Source organism: Octodon degus, unplaced genomic scaffold (genome assembly GCF_000260255.1).
Source record: "Octodon degus isolate 3935 unplaced genomic scaffold, OctDeg1.0 scaffold00079, whole genome shotgun sequence".
Classification (NCBI taxonomy): domain Eukaryota; kingdom Metazoa; phylum Chordata; class Mammalia; order Rodentia; family Octodontidae; genus Octodon; species Octodon degus.
In genome coordinates this window covers 6,133,124-6,157,933 of record NW_004524655.1, presented here as the reverse complement: position 1 = coordinate 6,157,933, position 24,810 = coordinate 6,133,124, and the positions used below count along the sequence as shown (strand labels likewise).

At 46.4% G+C, this 24,810-nt stretch overlaps 1 protein-coding gene across 3 annotated transcripts in view; it reads left to right on the top strand.

Moving 5' to 3' along the window:
• The first annotated feature begins 6 nt into the window (after window positions 1-6).
• Window positions 7-24,810, top strand: part of Pxn (paxillin) — a 59,083-nt gene continuing 34,279 nt past the window's right edge. For all 3 annotated transcript variants that reach the window (XM_004636249.3, XM_023720916.1, XM_023720915.1), the window contains exon 1: window positions 7-109. In XM_004636249.3, coding sequence (XP_004636306.1) covers window positions 97-109 — 13 coding nt within the window. In that variant the 5' untranslated portion in view covers window positions 7-96. The remainder of the gene's footprint in view (window positions 110-24,810) is intronic.

Below are 24,810 nucleotides of genomic sequence, written 5' to 3'. Positions count from 1 at the left end.
GGCTGGCGGCGGAAAAGTTGCCGGGCGGAGAGCAGCGGCCCCGGGACGGGCAGAGACGACCACGCCGAGCCGGATCCCGGCACCCGCGGCCCCGTCATGGACGACCTGGGTGAGTGAGCTGGAGGCTGAGGGAGGAAGAGGCGAGGGGCGCATGGGTCTTGGGCCGGGCGGGCGGGAGCGAGCGGCAGGGGGCCTTGGGATCCCACCCCCGGCGGCCGGGGCCCCTGCTGCGGTCTCTGCCGGCCGGGGCTCCTTGGGGTTGGGGTTCCGCGCTCGGCCTGTGTCCCACGCCAGGCCGCCCCCATTGCCGGTCCTCTCAGCAGCCACCCTCCGCCTGGGGACGGCCTCAGTCGGGACCCCGGGCCGTGGCGACCCACCCTCATCTCGCGTCCTCGGCCCTCGCACCAGCTCACCCTAAGGGGCCCGCACCGTCCGCCTCAGGACGGGACCCCCGCCCCCTGCACCAGAGCACCTCCTGGTACTGGACCCTCACCTCACAGACCGTTCCCCACCCCCACTTCACACAGATCAACTACCCGACTCGGGGCCGCTGCCTCATACTGTATCATGGGCTGGTCTCTCATTTCCGGGGACCACTCCTCTCCCTCCAGGCGGCCCTCACTTCACACAGTGGCACCCCTACGTCAGGGATAACCCCATGGTGCCCACTCCTTGCATTTCACAACCTAGTGATGAGTCCCTGATGACCACACCCCCGTTTCAAAATGACAAGTTTCCCAGTCTCCTCCACTAACCCCTCATTTTGAGTCTGATCACCTTGTTTCATGGATCATTCACTCCATTTCCCAGTAGTGACCAGTCATCCACGCCAGGCCAGTCTCTCCCTTTTTCATTTGTAAGTCTACAAGACAAGTTGGGAGGCATGCTTCCCCCATTCTCCCATCCTGCTGAAATGCCAGAGGAATGAGGTGGAAACAGGCCAGAAGGTAATGGCCATCTCTGAACAGGCCCTGGCTGGCAGGGTCCCCCCACCCCAGCATCATCTCTGTTGGCAGCTACACAGGTGAGGAGGACAGGATGCCCGGAACAGAGTTTTACTGTTTTCATGTTATTGGAGCCCTCAGGGTGCTCTTTTTCAGCCCACTCTTGTTCTGGTGTTAGTTCAGGGAAAGGAAAGTTATCTCCTAGAAGCGGATTCTGAAAGAACACAAGGGGCTTCATGCCAGGGTTCTAGGAATGACTTTAGTGAATGGTGTGAATCCCATAGTGGAAGATTCACTGCTTCTTTCTCTGCCCCATGTCTCTGAGCTAGGGAGGCTAGAGGGGGGACTGTTGCTTCTCTGTAGGACCCTTGTCTTTCCTCTCTGGACTGTGTGTGGCTTGTGTGACCACTGATGCCTCCTCTGTCCCGGGCTCTGAGAAGCAGATTCATGAGCAGAACTGTGGGATCAAGGAAGCCCTGGGAGGTTCTAGAAGAGGGAGGTTGGTTTAGGGTCTTTCCTGTCTGTTTTGCAGAATATAGTGGCTGCCAAGTATAGTTCTGCCTTTGGGCCAGGCTTGGCACCCAGGTTTCCAGCACACTCAAGTTTGGCTTGGCTTCAGGCAGGTATTTTTTTCACATAAAAATAACTAAGCTGAAGGAGGCTGGGGCATGTGCTTTGAATCGGAATCTGAAAGTCTCAGTGCTTTCTCAGTTGGAACTAGGGAACAGAGTTACAGTTTCTAACCTGGTAGTGGGGTTCTGTTGGCTCTGGACAGTCCTGGTGTTGTTTGAAGGACTGAGGATGTCTTTGTAGAGTTCACAAAGTCCAGAATTCCTGTCTTCTGACGGTCTTCCATTTAGGGCCAGGAAAGAGTGTCCTGGCAGAGGGGATTGTTAGAATTGAAATTTGCTGTTTATGGAGTACTTCCCCTGCCTGGATTTGTTCTACCTTCACAACAACCTCCTGTAAGGTCTCCTTAAGGCCAGTGCTTTCATGGCTACCTGCCGTTCACAAATTGAGAACAGTGAGACCAAGAGAGACTGATTCTCTCATCCAAAGCTACGTACATGGCTATAATGTGAGAAAACCAAAACTGAGAGCCCAATTCCTAACTCCTTGATCTACAAGTATTTGTTTTGGGGGGGGGGAAGGGGGAGGGCACACAGGCACTTGAAGAAGGGTTGCAGTGGGCAGTGACTGCCACCTGTGACTTCTGCCACCTCTTTCCACAGTGGCTCTCCAGTTGCTTGGATCCTGGCTCCCTCACTTCCTTGGCTTGAGCTCCCAGGGGACCAGCCACGCCTGGCTGACTGGAGTCTAGGGTGGGAGGAATCGGGTGTGCAGGAGGGGAGAGGAATTTGCCTCTGAGCCCAGGCTCCGTCAGCTGTCTGGATGGCTGCTCAGTACACTGCCTGTCAGCTGTTTTCCTTAGTTAGGGTGGACACAAAGGCCAGGCCCCTTGTTTTTATTTTTCTCCTGAGAGTGCTGTCAGTTCTGAGCCTCCTGGTCCCCAGCACAGGGGAGATTTTACAGTGGTCTTCTGTGGCAAGGCCAGGAGAGCTGAGGGTCCTTTATGACTGTTTTTTGATCTTTAAAAAAAAAAAAAAGTTAAAAAACTCTTCTCCCCATAGCAGCCAGTGACAGTATCACCATGTGCTGTTTAATAAGTTACAAATTTATAGCTCTTTGGGCAAAAAAAAAAATAAACACAGCATGCCCTGCCCTTCTCTGTGTGTTCTCTCCACTTTGTGCTGCTGGGTGGCTGCTTGCTGGCTTTTTTCATTACTGTTTAGATGTTGGTTTGGCTGGGAGATTACTCTGTTCACGTTCTGGCCGGAGTTTCCTGGACAGAGTTTCTACAACACTGAGGTGCACTCTGATTATGTTTTCTGCCCCATCTCCTCTCTTTCCTCTGTTCACGTTCCTGATGCACTGGATGGGGGGCAGGGGGCCTGGGTCACAACTGTGGCCCGATAAGGATTGCACATGCTCGAAAGGAGGAGACAGGCACTGTTCTCAGCACTTTTCAAGTATTACTGCAACTGTCCGAGAGGGAAATGCTTCATCTTTTCTTCATAGCTGCAGAAACCTGAGCTCAGTGAAGTTCACAGGGGGAGCTGGAGCATGAATCCAAAATGATCTGATTCCAGATCTAGTGATCCTAAGCATAAGGCTGTAGGGGCTGGGGACTAACTAGGAGATGAACCACAAGGCGTGTGGAGTAAGTAACTGATAGTTACCCTAAAATTTTTGCCCTGAGGGCCATTCCTAGGAGGTGGCCTGAATGGCAGAGGGTAGGTCTAGTGCAGGACTTAATAGCTCGCCTTCCCATCCACTAGCAAGGGGAACAGCCAGCTGTTGGCAATGCCCAGTTACTGCTGGAATCTGGACATGTCTTCTTTCAGCTTCTCAACAGTCTTGACCCTTTGGAAAACAGTATCTCATTGTCCTTGGGGGTAGTGCTAGGGGGGCAGGGGAGTTGCCTGGGGCATTCCGGGCTATGGAGCCTCCCTGTTTCCATGGAAAGTCTGGACTTTGGGTTCAGCTGTCTGTGGTGCCTCTGTGTGTTAGGCCAGGGTCAGGGCACCCAGCTGCTGGGGCTGTGGTAGAGGCCTGTGGAGTGCTGGTACCCTGTTCATGGGAGCTTTGTCAGGGAGGTATCAGATATCATTAAGGAGCTGAGCTGGGATTCAGCCCCTGGTGTGTCTGATTCTTCAGCAGATGCCCTTTCTCATATGCACTGCTTGCAATGGAAAGACAGAAAGACTTGGGCTGTGGATATCATTGCTTCATCATTATGGGATCAGGGTTTCTTCAGGGACCATCTCAACATTCCCTTTTTCCAGGTTCTCTAATGATGGTCATGGATTGGAAGAGCTGGGTGGGCCTCTGGTTAGAGGGGCAGATGAAATGCCAGAGTTACTGCTGAGGCTTTGAGCACCCCACTTTGATACTTCATTGTGCGTGGAGTTTCTGACCTCTGAATCTTCCTTTGAGCCTTTACCTTGTTTCAAGTCCAGAGATAGTATCTAAAAATATAAATCAATCAAATTAATGTGCAACAAAAATCAAATGTAGTAACAGAAGTGTAAAGAATGATTATTAGAAAAAAAAAAAAGAACTGGGGCTGGGGAGATAGCTCAAGTAGAATAAGCACTTGCTTGGCAAGCGCAAGGGCCTGAGTTCAGTCCCTGGTTCCGCAAAAAAAAAAAAAAAAAAAAAAAAAAAGAATGGTTATTATAAGTCCAGCATTTTCAGAAAACCTGTATAATTAAATCATCTAACTTTCTCCTAGCTTCATTCTAGCCTTTGCCCTGGTGGTTATGGTCTCCATGTCTTCACTAATAAAACAAACACCTGTAGAACACTTTCTTTTTTAGAGATGAGTTCTTGCTAAGTTGCCCAGCCTGGCCTCAAGCATGAGATCCCCCTGTCTCAGTGCCCTGTGTAGCTGGGATTGCAGGTGTGTGCCACCATGGTCTGCTGGCTTTTTTTTTTTTCTCAGTGTTTATAGAACTCTTTTCCATAAAATTTATTTAGTAGTTCTATGCTTTACACACATTGTTAGAGTAAATCAGGTCAATCATATGAGGCTGGTTTTGTTATTATTAGTATTCTGGCTACCAACTTTATCACAGAGAGGGTGAATCCACTAGCCCAAGTTCTACATCTAGTGACTGATGGGGGTAGGATTTGAATTCAGGTCATCTGACTGTGGAGTCAGACTTGTAACCAACCATTCTCTTTTTTTTGTGTGGCCAGCTCAGCCTGCCCTGGGGGCGGGGCTGGAGTGGCATGTGGTCCCTGTGCTTGCCTAAGTTTGCCTAAGCAGACGCTTTAGACCACTGAGCTATCTTGCCGGCTCTCTTTTTCCTTTTGTTCTTTTTTTTACCAGGAATCAGACCTTGAGCTTGCCAGGCAGACACTGTACCACTTAGCTATATCCCTGCCCCCCCCTTTTCTTTGTGATAGGGCCTTGCTGTGTGCTGTAGTTCAGGCTGGCCTTGAACTCACTGTGTATACTGGGCTGGCATCAAACTCAGGGGCTGGGGAGATGGCTTAGTAGAATAAGTGCCTCTCTGGTGAGCGCAAGAGCCTTGAGTTCAATTCCCGGTTCCACCAAAAAAAAAAAAAAAAGAAAAAGATGTTGGTTTCAAACTCATAGTGATCCTCCCACCTCAACCTCCCAAGTGCTGGGATTATAGATGTGTGCCACCTTTCCCAGCTTTTTTTTTTTTTTTTTGCAGAACCAGGGATTGAACTCAGGCCCTTACACTTGCCAGAGAAGTGCTTATTCTACTGAGCCATCTCCCCGGCCCCTGCTTCTGTTTTTGATACTATATTTGATATTAGTTAACTGTTGATTTGATTGCTTTCTGTTTCCAGGATACCAAAATCTTTTCTGCTTCCTCCACACACTCCTCACTCTTTGTTCAGTCTCTTGTATCTGTGTTTTCCCCATTTCCTTTGGCTTTTTCCCCTCTTCTTTGTTCTTTCCTGGGAATATTATGCTCAGGATGGGACAGAGGGTGCTGGTAGCAGTGTCTTCTGATCAGTGGATGGGGCCCTGCTCTGCCCTCACCAACCACCTGTTCAGTCACCTGTTGCCCTTAAGACAGAGCTGTGGGCTTAAGCACAGCTGCTGGGAGAAGCTGGGTGCCTCCCCTGAGATCCCTCTCCTCCACTTCTGTTTGGGAGTCAGGATCCTTCCTGTGCTTTCATCCTTGATCTTCCCCACACAGATGCTCCTTGTCTTTCTTTGGGTGTTGGGTACATTGTCACCATTTGGAGCAGCGCTGTCTCAATGGAAGAAGCTGTTGAAAGCATCAGGGTGGCGAGTGGAGAATGTCATGTGAGAAGGAGAAAGGGAAGCTGAGTTTTCTCAAAAATGTTGGTAGAACAATTTATTAAATTGGAAGGTTATTGTACATGGTGGTGCATGCTCCTAGTATTCAGGAGGCTGAATAAAGAGGATTGCCATGATTCTGAGGCCAGACTAGGCTCTATAGTGAATTCCAGGCCAATGTAGACTACATATTGAGACCCTATCTCAAAAATATAAAACAAAACAAACAAAAAAAAATAGAGTGGACAGTTGGGGTTTGTCTCAACTAAGCTTCCATCCGCTTCCTCAGATCTGCCTTCGGCATGCAGTCAAATCCTGTTGTCTTCCAGTTAAAGAACTGATTACCTAACTAATGAGGTTTAAGAATGGCCTTTCCAAGGAGGCCTTGGATGAGGCCAGTGGCAGGCAGACCATGTGGTTGGCCAACCTAGCAGAGCTCAGATGGTCAAATCTTCCCTTAAGATGGCCTTTTAATTCTTGTTTCTTGTGTGATTGTGGTATTGTGGTTTTATGGAGGAATATTGTTATTGTTAAGTGCATGCTGAAGTATTTGGGAGTGCATTGTCATGATGTCTGCAACTTAGTTTTAAATGATACAGTTAAAACACACACACACACACACACACACACACACACACACACGGAGTCATCCTTTGGTGTCCACAGGGGATGGGTTGCAGGACCCCCTTATATACCAAAATCTTTATCTGCTCAAATCCCTCATATAAAATGGCCTGGTATTTGTGGAGAACCTATGAACATTCTTCCAGGTAGAGTTTAAATCATCCTTCCATGTAGAGTTTATTTTTTTTATTTTTAAATATTTATTTATTTATTTATTGTGTGTGTGTGTGTGTGTGTGTGTGTGTGACCAGCTCAGCCCACCGGGGGGCGGGGCTGGCGGGCATGTGGTGCTGGGGATTGAACTGCGGTCCTGTTCTTTTGCTTAGCTTAGCTTGTTCTAAGTAGGTGCTTTAGACCACTGAGCCATCTCACCAGCCCATCCATGTAGAGTTTAAATTATTAAAGTTGCTTATAGTATTTGATACACTATAAATGCAGTGTAATTCATTTTCATTGACCAGGGCTTCTGCCCTGTGTCTGCCTGTGTTCAGCCTGAGTGATTGTTGGCCTCCTGTGACTGTGGCCTCCTGTGGTAGAAAGACAGGCCAGGAGCCTCGAATGACATTGACTGCTGGCTGTCAGCTGGGGAGCTGGTGCACAGTGCTGTGGAGACAAAAAATGACAAAGCCAAAGAGACAGTGCATGTCTTATTTACTTTTCTTGTCAGTGGGACACAGCACCCAACACCAACAAATTAAAGAAGGAAAAGTTTGTTTTGGCTCACAATGTAGAGGTTTAAGTCCATGGTTGGTTGGTTCCAAGGCAGGACAGCATGGCAGAGAATTTCTTAAATCATAGTGGACAGGAAGTAGCCAAGGGAGGAGCCTGGAAGAGAGCTAGAACCTTCGTTTTTTTTTTTTTGAGAAAGGGTCTCACCATGTAGTTCAGGCTGGCCTTGAATTCACTGTGGAGCTCAAGCTGGCCTTGTACTCACAGTGATCCTCCTTCACTGCCTCAGTTTCTGAAGTGGTGGGATTACAGGTGTGTGCTACCATGCCTGGCAAGATTGGCCCTTTAGCAAGTCAACTATATGCCCCACAGTCTAAGTCACCTTCCAAAAGCCCTACCTTTAAATGCATGAGGCCCTTGTTCTTTTTTTCTTTTTTGGCGGAACCAGGGATTGAACTCAGACCCTTGCACTTGCCAGGGAAGTGCTTATTCTACTGAGCCATCTCCCCAGCCCCTGCGTGAGGTCTTGCAGGACATCTAGATATGAACTGTTACAGGGCATTTCCATAGGTATGGAGTTGGCTCAGGAGTTATTTGGTCATAGTGACATAATTAGAGGGTTAGAGCAAGAGAGACAGGGTTCTGGGATTTGAAGGTGTTGTTTGGGATGATAGGATGCAGAGCAGGTCCTTACAGAATATAGAAATAGCCCTCATGCAGCTTATGTCTGGAGGAAGAGAAGTCCCTTTTGTTTCATGTCATGAACCTCTTGTACTTGGGAGGCTGAGGCAGGAGGATCGCCATGAGTTTGAGGCCAGGCTGGGCTACATAGCAAGTTCAAGGCCAGCCTGAACTACAGAGTGAGACCCTGTCTCAAACAATAAAAAATCAAACCAAAACAAACGTCATGAACCTCTTATCTGGCCATATGCAAGCCATTAGCCTATGGTCAGCAGGGTTCCAGGGTCCCAGATTCTTGTTTGCAGCCTAGATCTGGTCCATCCAGTTCTCCAGCCTTCAGGCTCCTTCTCCTGGGCTCTCCAGTCCCCATGCCCCCATTGTTTAGTTTGTGGCGACTTGAACCTGGGCCATATGGGCCTCCTATCTGTTTTGGGAAAAAAGACTCTGGCATAAGTGGGCTCAGAAGCAGAGCTGAGGGCCTGGTGCCTATTAGCAATACTTGAGGCCACCAAGAGGCCCTTGCAGGGCACAGGGCTTCATGTGAAGGTCTTCTTTCAACCCCATGTTTGTCAGCAGTCAAGGTCACAGGCCAAGACTAGTGCTTGGAGGAGCCATGGGGTCTTTGTGAGGTCTTGTGCTGTGTCAGGGCCTTACCCAGCTGTTGTGAGAGGCAGTGAGATGTGTGTTTTATGGGGGGAGGGGGTGGTGCAGGGAGGAAGCTTTATGTAATTCTTGGCTGGGGCTCAGGTAATTGTTTTAATGAAATGGAATGCAGCTTATTCAGAACTCACTTGGCAGAAACAGCCATGTTCTGTTCTGTTTTCTACTTGGGGAGAGCGGGGCATGCATTTCCAGCTGTTTTGAATCTTAGGACCCTGGGTTAGCTGAGCAAGGTGGGCGGAAGCCTCCAGGGAGGACTCCTTTCCAGTGTGGCTCAAGGAGCTTCAAGTTGGATCTGTCACTCTGTGTGTGTGTGTGTGTGTGTGTGTGTGTTTGTGTATTGCTGGGAGTCAAACCCAGGGCCTCGTACTTGCAAAGCACAAACTGTACTCTCCATCTCTGTATGTCTTTTGGAATAAGCTGTGGATACCACTGCTTCTTCCAACAACAGAGAAGCCCCGTTGAAAGCAGACTGTAAAACTGGGCCAGTACTTCCACCATTGTGAAGCTGAGTGAGTGAGGAGTGTGAAGGTGCTTAGCATGTCTCAACACAAAGGTCTCTTTGTTTATTTACTATTGATGCCACCCTCCACAGCCCCCTTTCCCACGGAAACACCTTCTAATACCTCCTCTACTAACCTCATATTCATCTCCCACCAGTATGGCCCACTGCAACCTATTGTGGCCCCATGGCTTCCATCTGAAGGTACACCTAGATGGACTTCCTTGTTCGCTCGTTCTTTCTCTTTCTTTCATTCTTTTCTTTCCTTCTTTCCTTCCTTCCTTCCTTCTTTCTTTTGTCTTTTTGATTTTATTTATTTATTTATTTTTAAATTTTATTTATTTATGTGTGGGGGGGCCAGCTCAGCCCACCAGGGGGCGGGGTTGGCTGGCATGTGGTGCTGGGGGATTGAACCCGCAGTCCCTGTGCTTTGCTAAGCTTGTTCTAAGTAGGTGCATTAGACCACTGAGCCATCTCACCAGCCCTCTTTTGTCTTTTTGAGAGGGTCTCACTATGCAGTTAAGGCTGGTCTTGAACTCACTTTGTAGCCCAGGCTGGTCTCTAATTCACAAGGATCCTCCTGCCTCAAACTCCTAAGTGCTGGGATTACAGACTGGGATTACACACATGTACTACTACACCCAGATATGTGACTTCTTTTACAACTTGTGCATGGCAATTCCCAGATTTCTATTTCTGCCCGAGTTGGATTCTGTTGTCTAATTCTTCTGCTTTTCATGCCAGCAAAGACACAACTCATTTCCTTTTCACTCTGTCTTTGAGACCTTGTCAGTCATCTGGTTTCTGTGTTATGACCCTCTCTCCTCTCTTGTATTGGATAAGGGGCATTTGTACAGCCCTTAAAAGTTGAGGGAACACTTTCATGTGCTCCCTCAATTCTGAGAACAACTCTTTTGAGGGCAGTAAGCCCATTTTACAAACAAAGAAGCTAAACTGAAGCTCAGAGGGGTTAAGGGGAAGGGGACACACCCAGTGTCAACACAGATAATGATGTAAGAACTTGAATCTAGGTCTTCTGGAATCTAACCCAGTCTTATTTTAGCTTTTTTTTTTTTTTTCTTCACAGAACCGGGGGTTGAACTTAGGCCTTTTTGCTTGCCAGGCAAGTGTTTATTCTACTGAGCCATCTCCCTGGCTCTTCGGCCCCTTATTTTAGCTTTTCATACTGGAAATCCAAGGGCAGAGATGGGGAATTACAGGTCAGATTTGACTGCAGGCTGATGTTGGTAGGCCTTCCTAGTATTTAAAATATTCCAAATTAGTTGCTAATATTCTGAACATCAGGAAATTGTCTCAAAAATCCATTTCTTTTGAAAAATCAGTTTTGGGGTTAGGATGTAGCTCAGTAGTCGAGTGCTTGTCCCGCATACAGGAAGCCCTGGATTCAATCTCTCTAACATCACAGTTAGGAAAAAAGAAGCAAAGAGAAAAATGAGATTCGGTTACACTGGACACATGTTCTCAATTGCATGACTCTGCCAACTACTGCATCCTCAGCCTCAGCCCTTGTATTCAAGCCTTTCTGCCCCTCCGGTGGGCCTAACTGCCCTCCCACATACTCATTCCCACCTGTCCTCTGCTTTGGGGGTTTCTAAGAATACTTTCTTTCTGCCCTATACTTGTAACATACAACACAGTGGCCAAATCTAGTTTTTCTTTTTTTCGTTAGTGCTAGAGATTGGATTCATTGCCTTGCATATGTTATGAGCTGAAACATGTTGCAAAATCAAAACCCAGCCTAAGTGAGCTACTTCCACTGAGCTACTTCCCAGGTCTTTTATGTTTTTAAAAATTTGAGAGAACAGTTTTTTTTTTTTTAAGAGAAACAGTTTTGCTGTGTTACTCAGGCTGGCTTTGAGCTTGCAATCTTTCTTCCTCAGCTTCCCAGGTTACTGGGATTATAGTAGTCCCTCGTTATTTCGCAGTTTGACTTTCATGGACTCACTGTTTCACAGATTTTCAAAAAATATTAATGTAGGAGCTGGAGAGTTAGCTCAGAGGCATAAGCACCTACCTGGCAAGCACAAGGACCTGAGTTCGATCCCTGGCCCCACATGCCCTGTGGTCTCAGCCCCAGATCCCGGTGGGTCACCCACTATTCAGTTCTAGAACCAGGTGTGGTGGTACATGCCTGTAATCCCAGCACTCAGGAAGTTGAGATAGTAGTTCAAGAACAGCCTGGGGACTACAAAAGTGAGCACAAGGCCAGCCCAAACTGCATAGTGAGACTCTCTCTCTCTCTCTCTCTCTCTCTCTCTCTCTCTCTCTCTCTCTCTCTCTTTTTTTCCACGGAACCAGGGATTGAACTCAGGTGCTTGTGCTTGCCATGCAAGCACTGATTCTACTGAGCTATCTCCCCTGGCCCCATATGTTAAAATTATGTAAGTTTACGAGTTTAGAAAATAGTTAAGAACATCAGAAGTGTTCTTTTTTTTTTTTTTTTTTTTTTTTGCAGAACTAGGGATTGAACTCAGGCCCTTGCGCTTGCCAGGGCAGCGCTTATTCCACTGAACCATCTCCCCGGCCCCCAGAAGTGTTCTTAAAAGTGTGGGAAAGGGCTGGGGAGATGGCTCAGTGGTCTAAAGCACCTACTTAGAACAAGCTTAGCAAAGCACTGGGACGCGGTTCAATCCCCCAGCACCACATGCCAGCCAGCCCCGCCCCCTGGTGGGCTGAGCTGGCCAAACACACACACACACACAAATAAATGAATTTTTAAAAAAAGTGTGGGAAAGTTGTATAAGAGTGTAGGAAAGGGGAACTACCCACTCGGGCCCCCCTCCTGCCCCTCTCTTGGACAGGAGCTCTTTCTCTCAATAAATATATTCTGCTCATAAAAAAAAAAAAAAGAGTGTAGGAAAAGGGGGCTGGTGAGATGGCTCAGTGGTCTAAAGCACCTACTTAGAACAAGCTTAGCAAAGCACAGGGACCGTGGTTCAATCCCCCAGCACCACATGCCAGCCAGCCCTGCCCCCTGGTGGGCTGAGCTGGCCACACACACACACACACACACACACACAAATAAATAAAAGAAAAAAAAAGAGTGTAGGAAAGGTTTATAAAGCCTTAACGTGCATATAAATACTAAAATAAATATAGTGTCGCTCCTTAGCTGATTTTCACTTATTGCAGGGCTGTCTGGAGCATAACCTCTGTGATATGTGAGGGGCCACTGGGTAGGTATGTGCCAGTGCTCCGCATTTATAGTTTTTTGAACTGCATTTTCTGACTTAGATCTTTTGTTCTTTCTGTGCTGATGATTGAATACAGGGCTTTCTCACTGAGCTACATCCCAGCCCTTCCCTTATTTTTAGTTTCGGGACAGAGTTTTACTAAGCTGCTGAATTCTCCAGGTTGGGCTTGAACTTTTGTTCCTCCTGTCTCAGCCTCCTAAAGTGCTGGGATTACAGGTGTTTGCCTCTACTTGGAACTCGAGTTAGTTTTGACTTTTAACCATTTTAAACACTCCATTTGCCTTGAGTTTGGGTCTTTTACTTATTTTTTAATTTTTAAAATTTTAATCTTTATTTATTTGGTTTAGGGCCTCACTACACAGCTTGGACTCATAGTGATCCTCCTGTCTCAGTCTCCCCAGTATGGGATTACAGGGGTGTGAGCCCAGGTTTTGGTGGCCAGCTCAGCATGTGTGGTACTGGGAATTGAACCCAGGTCCTTGCACTTGCCAAGCAGGCGCTTAGACCGGTGACCTGTCTTCCCAGTCCTGAGTCTGGGTCTTTGTCCAAATTGTAGAAATCAGCTTTCTTCCCTCTTCTAAGTCTCTCTACACCTTTTATCTTTTTTTTTTTTTTACACCTTTTATCTTTTTAAAAATAGTGTAGCCACTTTTGAGAAAGCTTTTTTTCTAATTAAAACTAATGGAACCTGACCCTTCCTCTTAGATATATGCAGTTTGACAAATTATTGCTAATTGGGCCTCTCCCTTTACCCTCCCTGTAAGCTCCTTGAGGACAGGGATTTTACCCGTTTTGCAGTATCTATCTCTCTTTTTTTTTTTTTTTTTTTTTTTTTTTGAACTGGGGCTTGAACTCAGGCCCTTGTGCTTGCCAGGCAAGTGTTTATTCTACTGAGCCATCTCCTGGGCCCCTCTTTCGCAGTATCTCTATCTGCCAACTATTGCTCTGTTCTCTTTGTGGTTGCTTGATAAATATTTGATGGTGGTTGGTGATTAAATGGGTATGAGCTGTGGACACCCATTGTGATTCCAAACCTCCAGCAAACCACTTCCTCTTGTGGAGAATCTGAGTGAGAAATTTTCTGAGTTCTGGACCGGATGTGTGTGGGGCAGAAAGAACCCAGGCTCAATGTCAGCCACATCTAGGTCTCTGCTGATGGTGCCACTTGTTGCCTGTGTGACCTTAGCAGGTCATTTTACACTCTGAGCCTCTATCTCCTCATCTGTGAAACAGGCACTTTTCTTAAGGTATTTCCAAAGTGCTCAAGGCATGTTAACCTATGTTTTTGGTTTTTTAATTTTTAAATATTTATTTATTTATTATTATTATTATTATTTTGGTGGAACTGGGGATTGAACTGGGACCCTTACGCTTGCCAGGGAAGCGCTTATTCCACTGAGCAATCTCCCCGGCCCCTATTTATTATTTATTTGGTATAGAGTCTCACTATACAGCTCAGATTCATAGTGATCTTCCTGTTTCAGCTTCCCCAGCACTGGGATTACAGGCATGTGCCACCATGTCTGGTCTTTGTGCCGGCTCAGCGTGCCCAGGGTTCTGGGGCTGGCACGGCATATGGTACTGGGCATCAAACCCGGGTCCTTGCACTTACTAGGCAGGTGCTTAGACCACTAAGCCTTCTCCCCAGCCCTTTAACTGTGTCCTTAAAGTCATCTGGGAGGCTCTGGGAGTTAGCCTTTTGGTGTGCCTGTCAGTCTTCAGATTTCCCCTGCGCAAATCTGTGGGCTGTGTTTTTTGAGGCCTTGGCAAGTCCCTGCTTGGTTGTTTTACTGACTTTGGTTATTTTCTGAGAGAATATAATTTAGAACATTTCATGGCCCTATGTGTTAATATTTGGGGCTCTGCTCTGAAGGTCAAATGGACATACTCCAGTGGTGGTGATGGTAGGTTGGGCTTTGGTTTTGTGACATGTCATTTCCCCTGAGCCTCTTTGGTGGCTTTGAGGAGGAAGCGGTAGTTGTTCAGTGGCTTGGCTTTTACTAATCACTCATCTAAAGTTAATATTTGAGAGCTGCCACAGTAGCAGCTCAGGGATCCATTTCCAAGTTAATGTTGGGCTTCTCCCAGCACTCTCTTGCCCTGAAGGGTCCTGTGTGACATCTGTAGAACCTCCCTCTGAGGCTCCTAGGAGCAGTAGAGAAACGAGAGTTTGGTTTTTTTGGACTGAGACTGGTGGCTGTCCAGTGAGTGGGCTCAGCTGTTAGATAGAAGCTGGCCCAGCAACTGCACCCTCTCCATGGCTGTTGATCTTGTTGGGCCTATCCTGGGCTTTGTTGGAGTTTCAAGTGGCTCAGGGAGTTCTGGCCAGGCATTTCCTGTTTCCTGGAGCATTCCTCTTCCCTAGGTGGAAATGGGAGTGACCAGTGGCCTGCACTTGGTTTCCTCTGGACTGGCTGTTTCTCCTGTGGACTGCTGATGATTAAGTGGTTGCCTGCAGTGGTGTCATCCTGATGTGTTCTGCCAAGTCCTGCTGGCTCCACTGGGGGTGTCAAAGAGTGGCCATGACTCCTGACCACTATACTCATTCCTTGGAGACCCACCTTAATGGCCCTTTTGAGTTCATTTGGTCATATACTGCCTGTTTTAGCAAGTTTTCTGTTTCCAGGAGTGGATATGTAGTTTCTTCACCACTCTTTTTTTTTTGCCGAACCAGGGATTGAACTCAGATCCTTGTGTTTGCCAGTCAAGCGCTTATCCTACTGAGCCATCTCCCTGGCCCCTCCTCACCACTCTTGAGGTTCAGTCTAGGTGTACCTTTGGGATGAGATGGCTATTGAATAGCTGGTGGCCTTATCTTTTCCCTGTTGGCAGAACTGGGCATTGAACTCAGGCCCTTTTCGCTTGCCAGGCAAGTGCTTATTCTACTGAGCTATCTCCCCCCGCCCCTTTTTGGTACTAGGGATTGAACTCAGGACCTTGTGCTAACCAGGCAAGCGCTTAAGTCACTGAGCTATCTCCCCAGCCCCCCTTTCCCTGTATTACCATGTTAGATGCCTTCTTCTCTTGTGTCTGACTTTTCCAAGAACCCTACCCCTTCTCCCTCTTCAGAAGTCAGCGTGTTTTGTCTGGTCTGCTGAGTCAGCCAGGCCGGAAGCTACAGAAGAACTGCATCACCTGGACGTGGTTGTCATAGCTTCCTGTGATCACTTGTGCTCATCTCTTTCCAAACATCCTGTTTGTGCCCTTGGAGCAGCCCGAACGCTGACCACGGGCCAGCTATCCTCTGCCTGACCTCAGGCAGAGTATAGGCCTGGGGTGTCAGGGTCCATCTGTCCTCAGGGAGATACTTGTTTTGCTGGTTGCTGGCTGTTGGGATATAGCTGGCAGTTCTTTTGGGCATCTCCCTGGCTCTGTCCTTCCACTTCTCTGCTTTGGTTGCAGTGAGACTTTCCCTTGATGGTTGTGTGGGCTGGACTGGTCAGCACGTCCCTGAGCTTGCGGAGCCTCAGGATGCATCTCCTCCTGTGGCTGTGGGGTCTGCAGCTGTTACCCTCCAGCAGCGATCTTGTATCTGTTTGCATATTGTTTCATCTAAACAAAGTTGCCAAAGGAGTTTTGTGGCTTTTTAAATTTTTGAAAATAAAAATATATAAGCATTTGAAAGTCACGCGTCAAGTTTGTGCACCCCCCTCTCATTTTTACAGAGAAACATATCAAAACTGCCCAAAGGTAAAAGAACTTGTCCAGGGTGCTTATCAGCAGAGCAAGGCCTGGGCCTTCCCCTTTTTAGAAATATTCAGGGTCTTAGTTTTCTTCCTTTGTGGAGCTCCCCATCTGCTACAATATAGCCCCAAACCTTTTCCCCTAGGGATCTTTCTCATTCATATTGTATCTGATACTATTATTTATTTATTTATTTATTTATTTATTTTTTTGTGGAACCAGGGATTAAACTCAGGCCCTTGCGCTTGTCAGGCAAGTTCTTATTCTACTGAGCTATCTCCTCGGCCCCTTAAAATTCATTTTAACGAGAAAAGAAAGACAAAATAGCATTAAAACAGTTTCCTTTGAGGCAGGGTTTTATTTATTTTTTTTGCGGTACCGGAGATTAAACTCAGGACCCTGCACTTGCCAGGCAAGTGCTTATTCGACTGAGCTATCTCCCTGGGCCTGAGGCAAGGTTTTAATGTGCAGTTCAGGTTGGCCTTGAACTTACAATGATCCTCCTCCTTCAGCCTCCCCAGTGCTATGCATGTTTACTGTATAAAAAAAAAAAAGACAGAATTTAAACTTAGTATCTTGCTGGGCGTGATAGTGTACATTTGTAATCCCTGCACCTCAGAGACTGTCCATGAGTTTGAGACCATCCTGAGTTACACAGGCATTCAAGGCCACGCTAGACTACATAGTGAGACCCTGTCTCAACAGAGACAGGGGCTCTGTAACCAGAGCCCTGTAATTGCACACCTGTAATCTCAGCTACTCAGGAGCCTGACATGGGAGGGTACAAGTTTAAGGCAAGCCCAGACCACTTAGACCCCTGATGGTGAACCTTTTGGAGCTTTCAGTGATATGGGTAGCCTGGTGTGCACGTGTGCCATAGGTCCACCAATAATGATTTAGACTATGTCACAGAACTTTGGGCTGGCGAGGTAGCTCAGCAGACTAAGTGCCTGATTAGGCAAGCACAGGGACTGGGGTTTGATCCCCAATACCACATACCCTGCCGGCCCCACCCCCCGGGGTATGCTGCACAGGGGACCTAGTCCAGGCATGGTGGCACATGCCTGTAATCCCAGCACTGGGGAGGCTGAAAACAGGAGGATCACTTAACTAGTCCAAGCTATGTAGTGAGAGCCTATACAAAACACATTAAAAAAAATTTTGGGGGGGGCCTGGGAGGTGGCTCAGTGGAATAAGCGCTTCTCTGGCAAGCTCAATGGCCCGAGTTCAAGCCCTGGTTCCACCAAAAATAAATAAATAAATAAATAAATAAATAAATAATTTTTTTTTTCAAAATGATAATGAACTGGAGAGACAGACAAGATTGCATCTGTATAATCCTCACTGTCAAGAGGCTGAGGCAGGAGGATCTTGAATTTGAGACCAGCCTGGACTACATAGTAAGCTGAAGCCTAATCTGAACTCCATAGTGAGACCCTGTCTCAAAAAACCAAAACCAGGGACCAGGGAGATGGCTCAGTAGAATAAGCACTTGCCTGGCAAGCACAAGGGCCTGAGTTCAATCCCTGGTTCTGCCAAAACAACAACACCAAAAACACCCCAAGAAACAAAAACAAAAAAAAACACACAAACAAAATTAACCAAAGTGTGTGTATGGGGAGACCTCTTTACTATTTTAGGGTTTATCTTTGTTGTTACAAATGTATATGAAAATGACTAATTATAATTCATGTACCTTTTAGATTATTTTACTGATTATCAGACTGGGTTTTTTTGTTTTTGTTTTTTTTTGGCAGAACCGGGGATTGAACTCAGACCCTTGCGCTTGCTAGGGAAGCGCTTATTCCACTGAGCCATCTCCCTGGCCCAGACTGGATTTGAACTCACTGTGTAGGCCATGCTGGCCTCTAAGAGTGAACCTCCTGCCTCAGCCTCCTGAGTGCTGAGATTACAAGTGTAGAATTACAGGGGTAGGGGTGCAGGCTGAGATTACAGGTGTACATCTACCTGAGCCATAGCTAATATGCTAATATTTTAATATATTTCTTTTTCCCCCTCCCCCTTTTAGGTTTCACTATGCAGTTCAGGCTAGCCATGATTTTTTTTTTTTTTTTTTTTTTTTTTTTTTTTGTACTGGGGATCAAAAAGAGACCTTGCACTTCCCAGGCAGGCGCTTATGCCACTGTGCTATATCCCTGGCTTTGAGTTTATTTTGTAGCCCAAGGCTGGTCTCAAATTGCGATGATCCTTCTGCCTCAGCCTCCCAAGTGTTGGGATTACAGGTTTGTGCTACCACACCTGGAACTTTTAATGTATTTTTGTAAAGGCTTTTTCTCACATACCTATTTATAATTTACATAATAGGCATAATTGCTAGCCTTTGCCTTGTGTTAGGCACTGTTGAAGCACTTTTTCCCCTTCCTTGTCTTGTTGAATCTTCCCCACAGCTCTAGAGAATAGGTGGGGTGGATTGTTTGTTTTTTGGGGGCAGTGCTGGGTTTTAACTCAGAATCTTTTTTTTTTTTTTTTTGCGGAACTGGGGATTGAACTCAGACCCTTGAGCCTGCCAGGCAAGCGCTTATTCTACTGAGCCATCTCCCCGTCCTAGCTCAGAATCTTGAGCCAGCTAATCAAGCACTCTTTCCCACTGAGCTACATTTTCTACTCTTTATTATTATGATTGTCAGCAATGAGGGGGTGGAATCCAAGGCATTCACATTGAGGTACATTCCTGGCCACAGCCTTTTTATTTTTTTCAGATAGGGTTGTGCTAGGTTACCCAGGCTAACCTAGAATTTGGGAACTTCCTGCCTCATCCTTTTGAGTAACTGGGATTATAGGTGTGTCCCACCGTGCCTGGTTGAAGTTTTTATAGATGAGGACACAAAAGTACGCAGGGAGAGTGACTCACTTGAGTCCTTGGTAAGTGACTGAGGCAAAATTGGAACCCAGAAGCTGTGCTCCAGCCAGCTGGCCCATACAGCCCTCTGGTCATGCTGTGGGCTCCATTCTGATGCCTGCTCACCATGAGGTTCTGCACTGAGTGCCTCTTGGAATTGAGCCCAGGACCTGGTGTATGCTAGCGAGCTGCTCTACCACTGAGCTATATCCCTTGCCCCCTTTTAGAGCTTTTGTTTATTTTTTTGAGACAGAGTCTCCATGTTGCTCCGGCTGGTCTTGAATTTGTGGTGACGCAGGAGTGCTGGGATTACAGGTGTATGCTGCTACGCCCAGTTTAGCCTTTTTTTTTTTTCTTCAATAGAAGTTTTAAGACCGGCTCAGGGCCAGGGAGATGGCTCAGTGGAGAAAGTGCTTCCCTGGCAAGCACAAGGGTCTGACTTCAATCCCTGGTTCTGAAAAAAAAAAAAAAAAAAAGACTCTTGCTAAATTGCTCATGCCAGACTTGAATTGGACATTCTCTTGCTTCAGCCTCCCAAATAGCTGTGATTGCAGGTGTGCACCACCATCCCTGGCTTATATGTGTATATTTCATGTTATGTGGAGGTTATATGTGGATTAAGCATGACATTCCCTGGGGATATGGTCATCCATGGAATGAGCAGTATTAGTAGGGAGGGCACTGAATACCAGTCCCCCAGTTTTGTCAGGGACTGGGAACTACAGGGAAGTGAGATGTGAGCTGATGCACTTTCCTCTGTGTGTGTGTGTGTGTGTGTGTGTGTGTGGTGTCCATGGCTGTGCAGAAGGCAGGAGCGTTTCTGCTGTGTGCTGTCCCCCCCAGTCCCTGCTTCAGTGACCAAAGATCTGAGGTCTCTCATATTCCTTAGACTAACAGCCTATGGGCCCTTTGTCTTCCTGCTAGTTAGTTCTTGGGTTATTTGGTTTTATCTTTCCTGGCTTCCTGGTGAAGGGCCTATTCTCAGTTACTGATCTTTCTCAAGTGACAGTTGAAATCTCCAATCTCCAGTTACAATAGTGGATTAGTCTCTTTCCTTTCAGTTCTGTCAATTTTTGCCTCATCTTCTTTAAAGATGTTATTGGCTATGTAAGCGTTTAGGATAATTATGTCTTCACAATGAAGTGACTCTTTTTTAAATTATGAAGTATTGTTTATCTCTGGAAATGTTCCTATCTAGAAGTCTACCCAGTCTGTTACTACCAGAAGCACTTAAACTTTCTTTTCCCTTCCCCCTTCCTTCCCTCTTGGCCTCCTCCTCTGTTTTCTTCCTTCCTTGATATTAAGAGTAATAAAGCAGTTAATGGAGCACCTGCAGTGGTGACTTCAGCCTCCATGAGGCCTCAACCAAGACATGTGTAATCCGTTTAACGATCTTCAAGGCCCAGTGCAGCGCGTGCAGGTCAGTTAGTTGCTGGTGAAGTCTCATTTGGAAATAATCCCATGTTTTAGAACCTCACCACAAATTTTTCTTGTCCTGATTCTCAGGGTCTTGGTAGGCATCCAGACTGATTCTTCACTTGAAGGTCCTTTCCTTTGTACCTCTGATTAAGTCAGCATGCACCTTGTGCAGGGAAGTTTTGTTGTGGCTGGTAAAGTAATCCAGTTTGCTGAATTGCCACCTCTGGTGTCGTGGTGTCTTTCAAAGCCTTGGTATGACTCCTTGACAGGCTTGTTCCTGGGTGAGAACAGCTACACGTCAGGAGCGGCTAGCGCAGCCGAAGCTCTGTAGTGGCTGCTATTACATTTCCTCAAAGGGCCACTTGAATTCCCTCAGTCTTCCCTTTCTCCTTTCTCTCTCCCTGTGGCTCAAGTGATCATCCTTGCCTCAGTCTCCCAAGAACTGGGGCTATAAGCATGCACTGCCATACTCTGCTATACACATTCTTTTTTTCTTTCTCTTTTTTTGGTACTGGAAATTGAATTTAGGACCTTGTGCTTATCAGGCAGGCTCTGTGCCACTGAGCTGTCTTCCTGGCCCTGACTTTTTTGATATTAGCTTTTGCATGGAGTATTTTTCTCCATTACTTTACTTTGAATCTGTTATCTGTATATTTAAATGTTAGTATAGGGGCTGGTGAGATGGCTCAGTGGTCTAAAGCACCTACTTAGAACAAGCTTAGCAAAACATCAGGGACCATGGTTCAATCCCCCAGCACCACATGCCAGCCAGCCCCGCCCCCTGGTGGGCTGAGCTGGCCACACACACACACACACATAAAATAAATAAATAAATAAATAAATAAATAAATGTTAGTATGTGAAACATGAAGAAATCTGTTGAATAATAGTGGTTTATGGTGTTCAATGTCTTATATATACAATGTATGTATATAATCCATTTGTGTACTTACTGCATAGTTCATATTCAAGTTATATTGCCTTTATTTTTTATTTGCTGCTACTGGGGATTAAGCTCAGGGCTTAGTGCATACTAGGCAAATGCTGTACCACTGAGCTACATCCTCAACCCTTGAGGGCTGTCCAAATAGCTCAGCAGATTAAAGTGCCTGCAAGCAGGTGCAGGGGCCTGGGGTTCTATCCCTGGGCTGCCCTGCCCCAGGGGTGCACTGAGATGGCAGTTGAGACTGGGTGTGGTGGCACGTGCTGTAATCCCAGCTCTTGGAAGGCTGTAAACCGGGATCTCTACGAGTCTGATCTAGTAGTGAGACCCTGAACACCCTGTAGACCGTTTCCTAAAAAAAATATAAAAAAAAAGTATGTTTCTTATAGGCAGAACACATTAAATCTTGCATTTTTATCCAGTTTGATAATCTCTGCCTTTTAATTGGATATATATACTATTAACATTTGAACTAATTATTGATATGGTTGGGTTTAAGTGTACAGTCTTATCATTTTTTTTTTTTTAATTTGGGCCATTGTTTCTTCTTGTTTTTTTTTTTTTTTTGAGACAGGATCTTACTGTGTAGTTCAGGCTGGCCTGAGATCACTTCATTATTCTTTTTTATTATATATTTTTGGTGCAGGGTCTCACTATGCAGCTCGAACTCATAGTGATCCTCCTGTTTTCAGCCTCCCCAGTGTTGGGATTATAGGCACGTGCCACCATGGCCAGACTCCACCACTGGCTCAGTGCACCTGGGGGTGGGGCAGGCGCTGGCATGGCAAGTAGTGCCAGGGATTGAACCCTGGCTCCTACGCTTGCCTAAGCAGGCACTTAGTCCACTAAGCTATCTGAGGTCACTATAACTCAGGCTGGTTTCAAATTTGCAGCAATCTTCCTGCTTCAACCTCCTGAGTGCTGGGATTATAGGTGTGTGCAATCATAGCCAGTTCCTGGTTATTATTATTATTATTATTATTATTATTTGTCTTTTTGAAATAGGGTCTCAAAAAATGAAATAGGGTCTCTTGGGCTGACCAAATAGCTGAGCGGATTAAAGCACCAGCGTAGGCATATGCAGGGTCTGTGGGTGCTGGCCCTCCCCTGAGGCATGCTGAGATGGTGATTGAGACTGGGCATGATGGCGTGGGCCTGTAATCCTAGCTCTTGGGAAGCTGTAAACAGGAGGATCACTTCAATCTATGCAGTGAGACTCTGTAGATCCTGCAGACCCTGTCCTAAATACAAAAAAAAAAAAAAAGAAAGAAAAAAAGAAAGAAAGAAAAGAAATAGGAAGAAAATAAATATGCAGTTCAGGATGGCCTTGGGGTCACTTTGTAGCCCATGCTGGTCTTGAACTCACAACAATTCTCCTACTTCAACCTTCTGAGTGTTGGTGCCTCACTCTGTTCTTTATTCTTTTACATTTATTTTGTGTGTGTGTGTGTGTGTGTGTGTGTGTGTGTGTGTGACCAGCTCAGTCCACCAGGGGGCGGGGCTGGCTGGCATGTGGTGCTGGGGGATTGAACCGCGGTCCCTGTGCTTTGCTGAGCTTGTTCCAAGTAGGTGCTTTAGACCACTGAGCCATCTCGCCAGCCCTGTTCTTTATTCTTTTCCTGAGTTTTGTTTGTTTGTTTTTCCGGAATCAGGGATTGAACTCAGGCCCTTGTGCTTGCCAGAGAAGCACTTATTCCACTGAGCCATCTCCCTGGCCCCTTTTCCTGAGTTTTGGACTGATTATTATTATTTCTTTATCTTCTTGCTTGGTTTATTTATCTATGCTTCATTGACTTAATTAGTGGTTACTTTATGGTTTGTAGGTTTATCACAATCTGCCTTCTAATCATAATATATTATTTCACATATAATGTAAGAACCATATAATAGTGAATTTACATTTTTCCCTCCCATTCTTGGTCTTACTTTTTCTGTTTGTTTGTTTGTTTGTTTGTGTTGAGATAGTCTCACTATGTACCCCATTCAGGCCTACGGCTTGCTTTGTAAGGGCCCATAATCCTCCTCACTCAGCCTCCCGAAAGCTGGGATTACAGGAATGCACCTGGCACTGAAAAAGACTTTTTTGTTTTGGTACCCAGGGTCAAACTCAGGACCTTGCGCTTGCTAGGCAAGGGTTTATGTCTCTGAGTTATCTCCCCAGCCTTGAAAAGGGCCTTTTTTTTCTTTTGGCGGAACTGGGGATTGAACTCAGGCCCTTGCTCTTGCCAGGGAAGTGCTTATTCTACTGAGCCTTCTCCCTGGCCCAAAAAGGGCCTTTTGAAGCCTAAAGAAATTGAGCTATCCTGGGCACAGTAGCACATGCCTGTAGTCTCAGCTTCTCAGCTACTCAGCATGCTGAGACAGGAAGATCTGTTGAGCCCAGGAGTTTGGGGCCAGCCTAAGCAGTTCAATACCATGTGTCAAAAAAATAAGAAGGGGCCGCCGAGATAGCTCAGTAGAATAAGCGCTTGCCTGGCAAGTGCAAGGGCCTAAGTTCAATTCCTGGTTCTGAAAAAAAAAAAAAAAAGAAAAAGAAAAAGAAGAATGACTGGAGATACAGTTTATAGGTCAGTGGTATATCATGTGCATAGATAGCATTTACAAAAACCTGGGTTCAATCCCCAACACCAGATATAAACAAACTGGGAGAAAGAGTCTGAAAAGTTAACAGAAATGTTGGAAGAACATTATTCATATTTTTTCGCCCTCTACCTTCCGATTTCTCTTCTTTTTCCCAGTCCATGAGCTCTCCTGAGCCTCCTAAACCTTCAGCACTTTGTAGTTCGTCTCATCTCTGCTGCAGTCCTGATAATCATCAGGCTGTCAGCGTCTCCGGGGTACACAGCCTGTGTGGGTGTGGCCGACACATTCAAGCAGTGCATCTTCACCAAATCTGCACATTCCAGTGGGGCAATCACTCTCCCTTATTCCTTCTTGTTTTGTCACTTGTTAATACACCTGGCCTCCTACAACACCAAGCCAAGGTGCGTCGTCCCAGCCCTCTTTGTGCCTGGCGTCCACATTACCTCCCATTGCCTCATTCCTGTGCACTGAGGCTACCTCCGGGTTCCCCTCCCCCACCACAGAGGCTGCCAGGCAGGCCACACAGTGAGCTTAAACCTTAAGTGCCCACAAGGGGCTGTGCTCTGGCCGCAAAGTCTTGTGGAGTATTCCTTTGATTTCTTTTTGTTTTTTTAAGAAAGGAGTGGTGCCATTTGAAAGGGGGAGGTGGTAACTAGATCACAGTAAGTGGTACATTTGCCAAGGTGAAAGAATAGGGACGCCCCAGGCCACATGATCTTGTGCCCTTGGCCTTCGTGCTTTGCATATACTGAGTACTCCTGGAAAACTGGAAAGTGACATAAACTGAAGCTGAGAGGCAGATCTCTGCAGCAGGTTTGGTGGGGGTCATGAGTCCATTTGTTTAGTTTCATCTTTAGAGCATCTGTTATGTGTTAGGCTCTGCTCCATGCTCAGGAGAGGAAGATAGATGTAAGCATACTCTTTGGCCTTACCAGGCTGTTTGGAGCTGCAGGACCCTGACACTTAGCCAGACAGTTCTTGCCAGTTTGACGCGTGCTCTCCTCAGGGCCATGCTTGGTGTTTAGGCTCTCAAAGGAGAAGAATCTCAAATCCTGTGTGGGGAGTGAAGATAGGGAAGGCTTCACAGAGGAAATAGTAGTCTAAGCTGACTTTTTGTTGTGTTTATTTATTTATTTATTTATTTTTAAATTTTATTTATGTGTGTGTGTGTGTGTGTGTG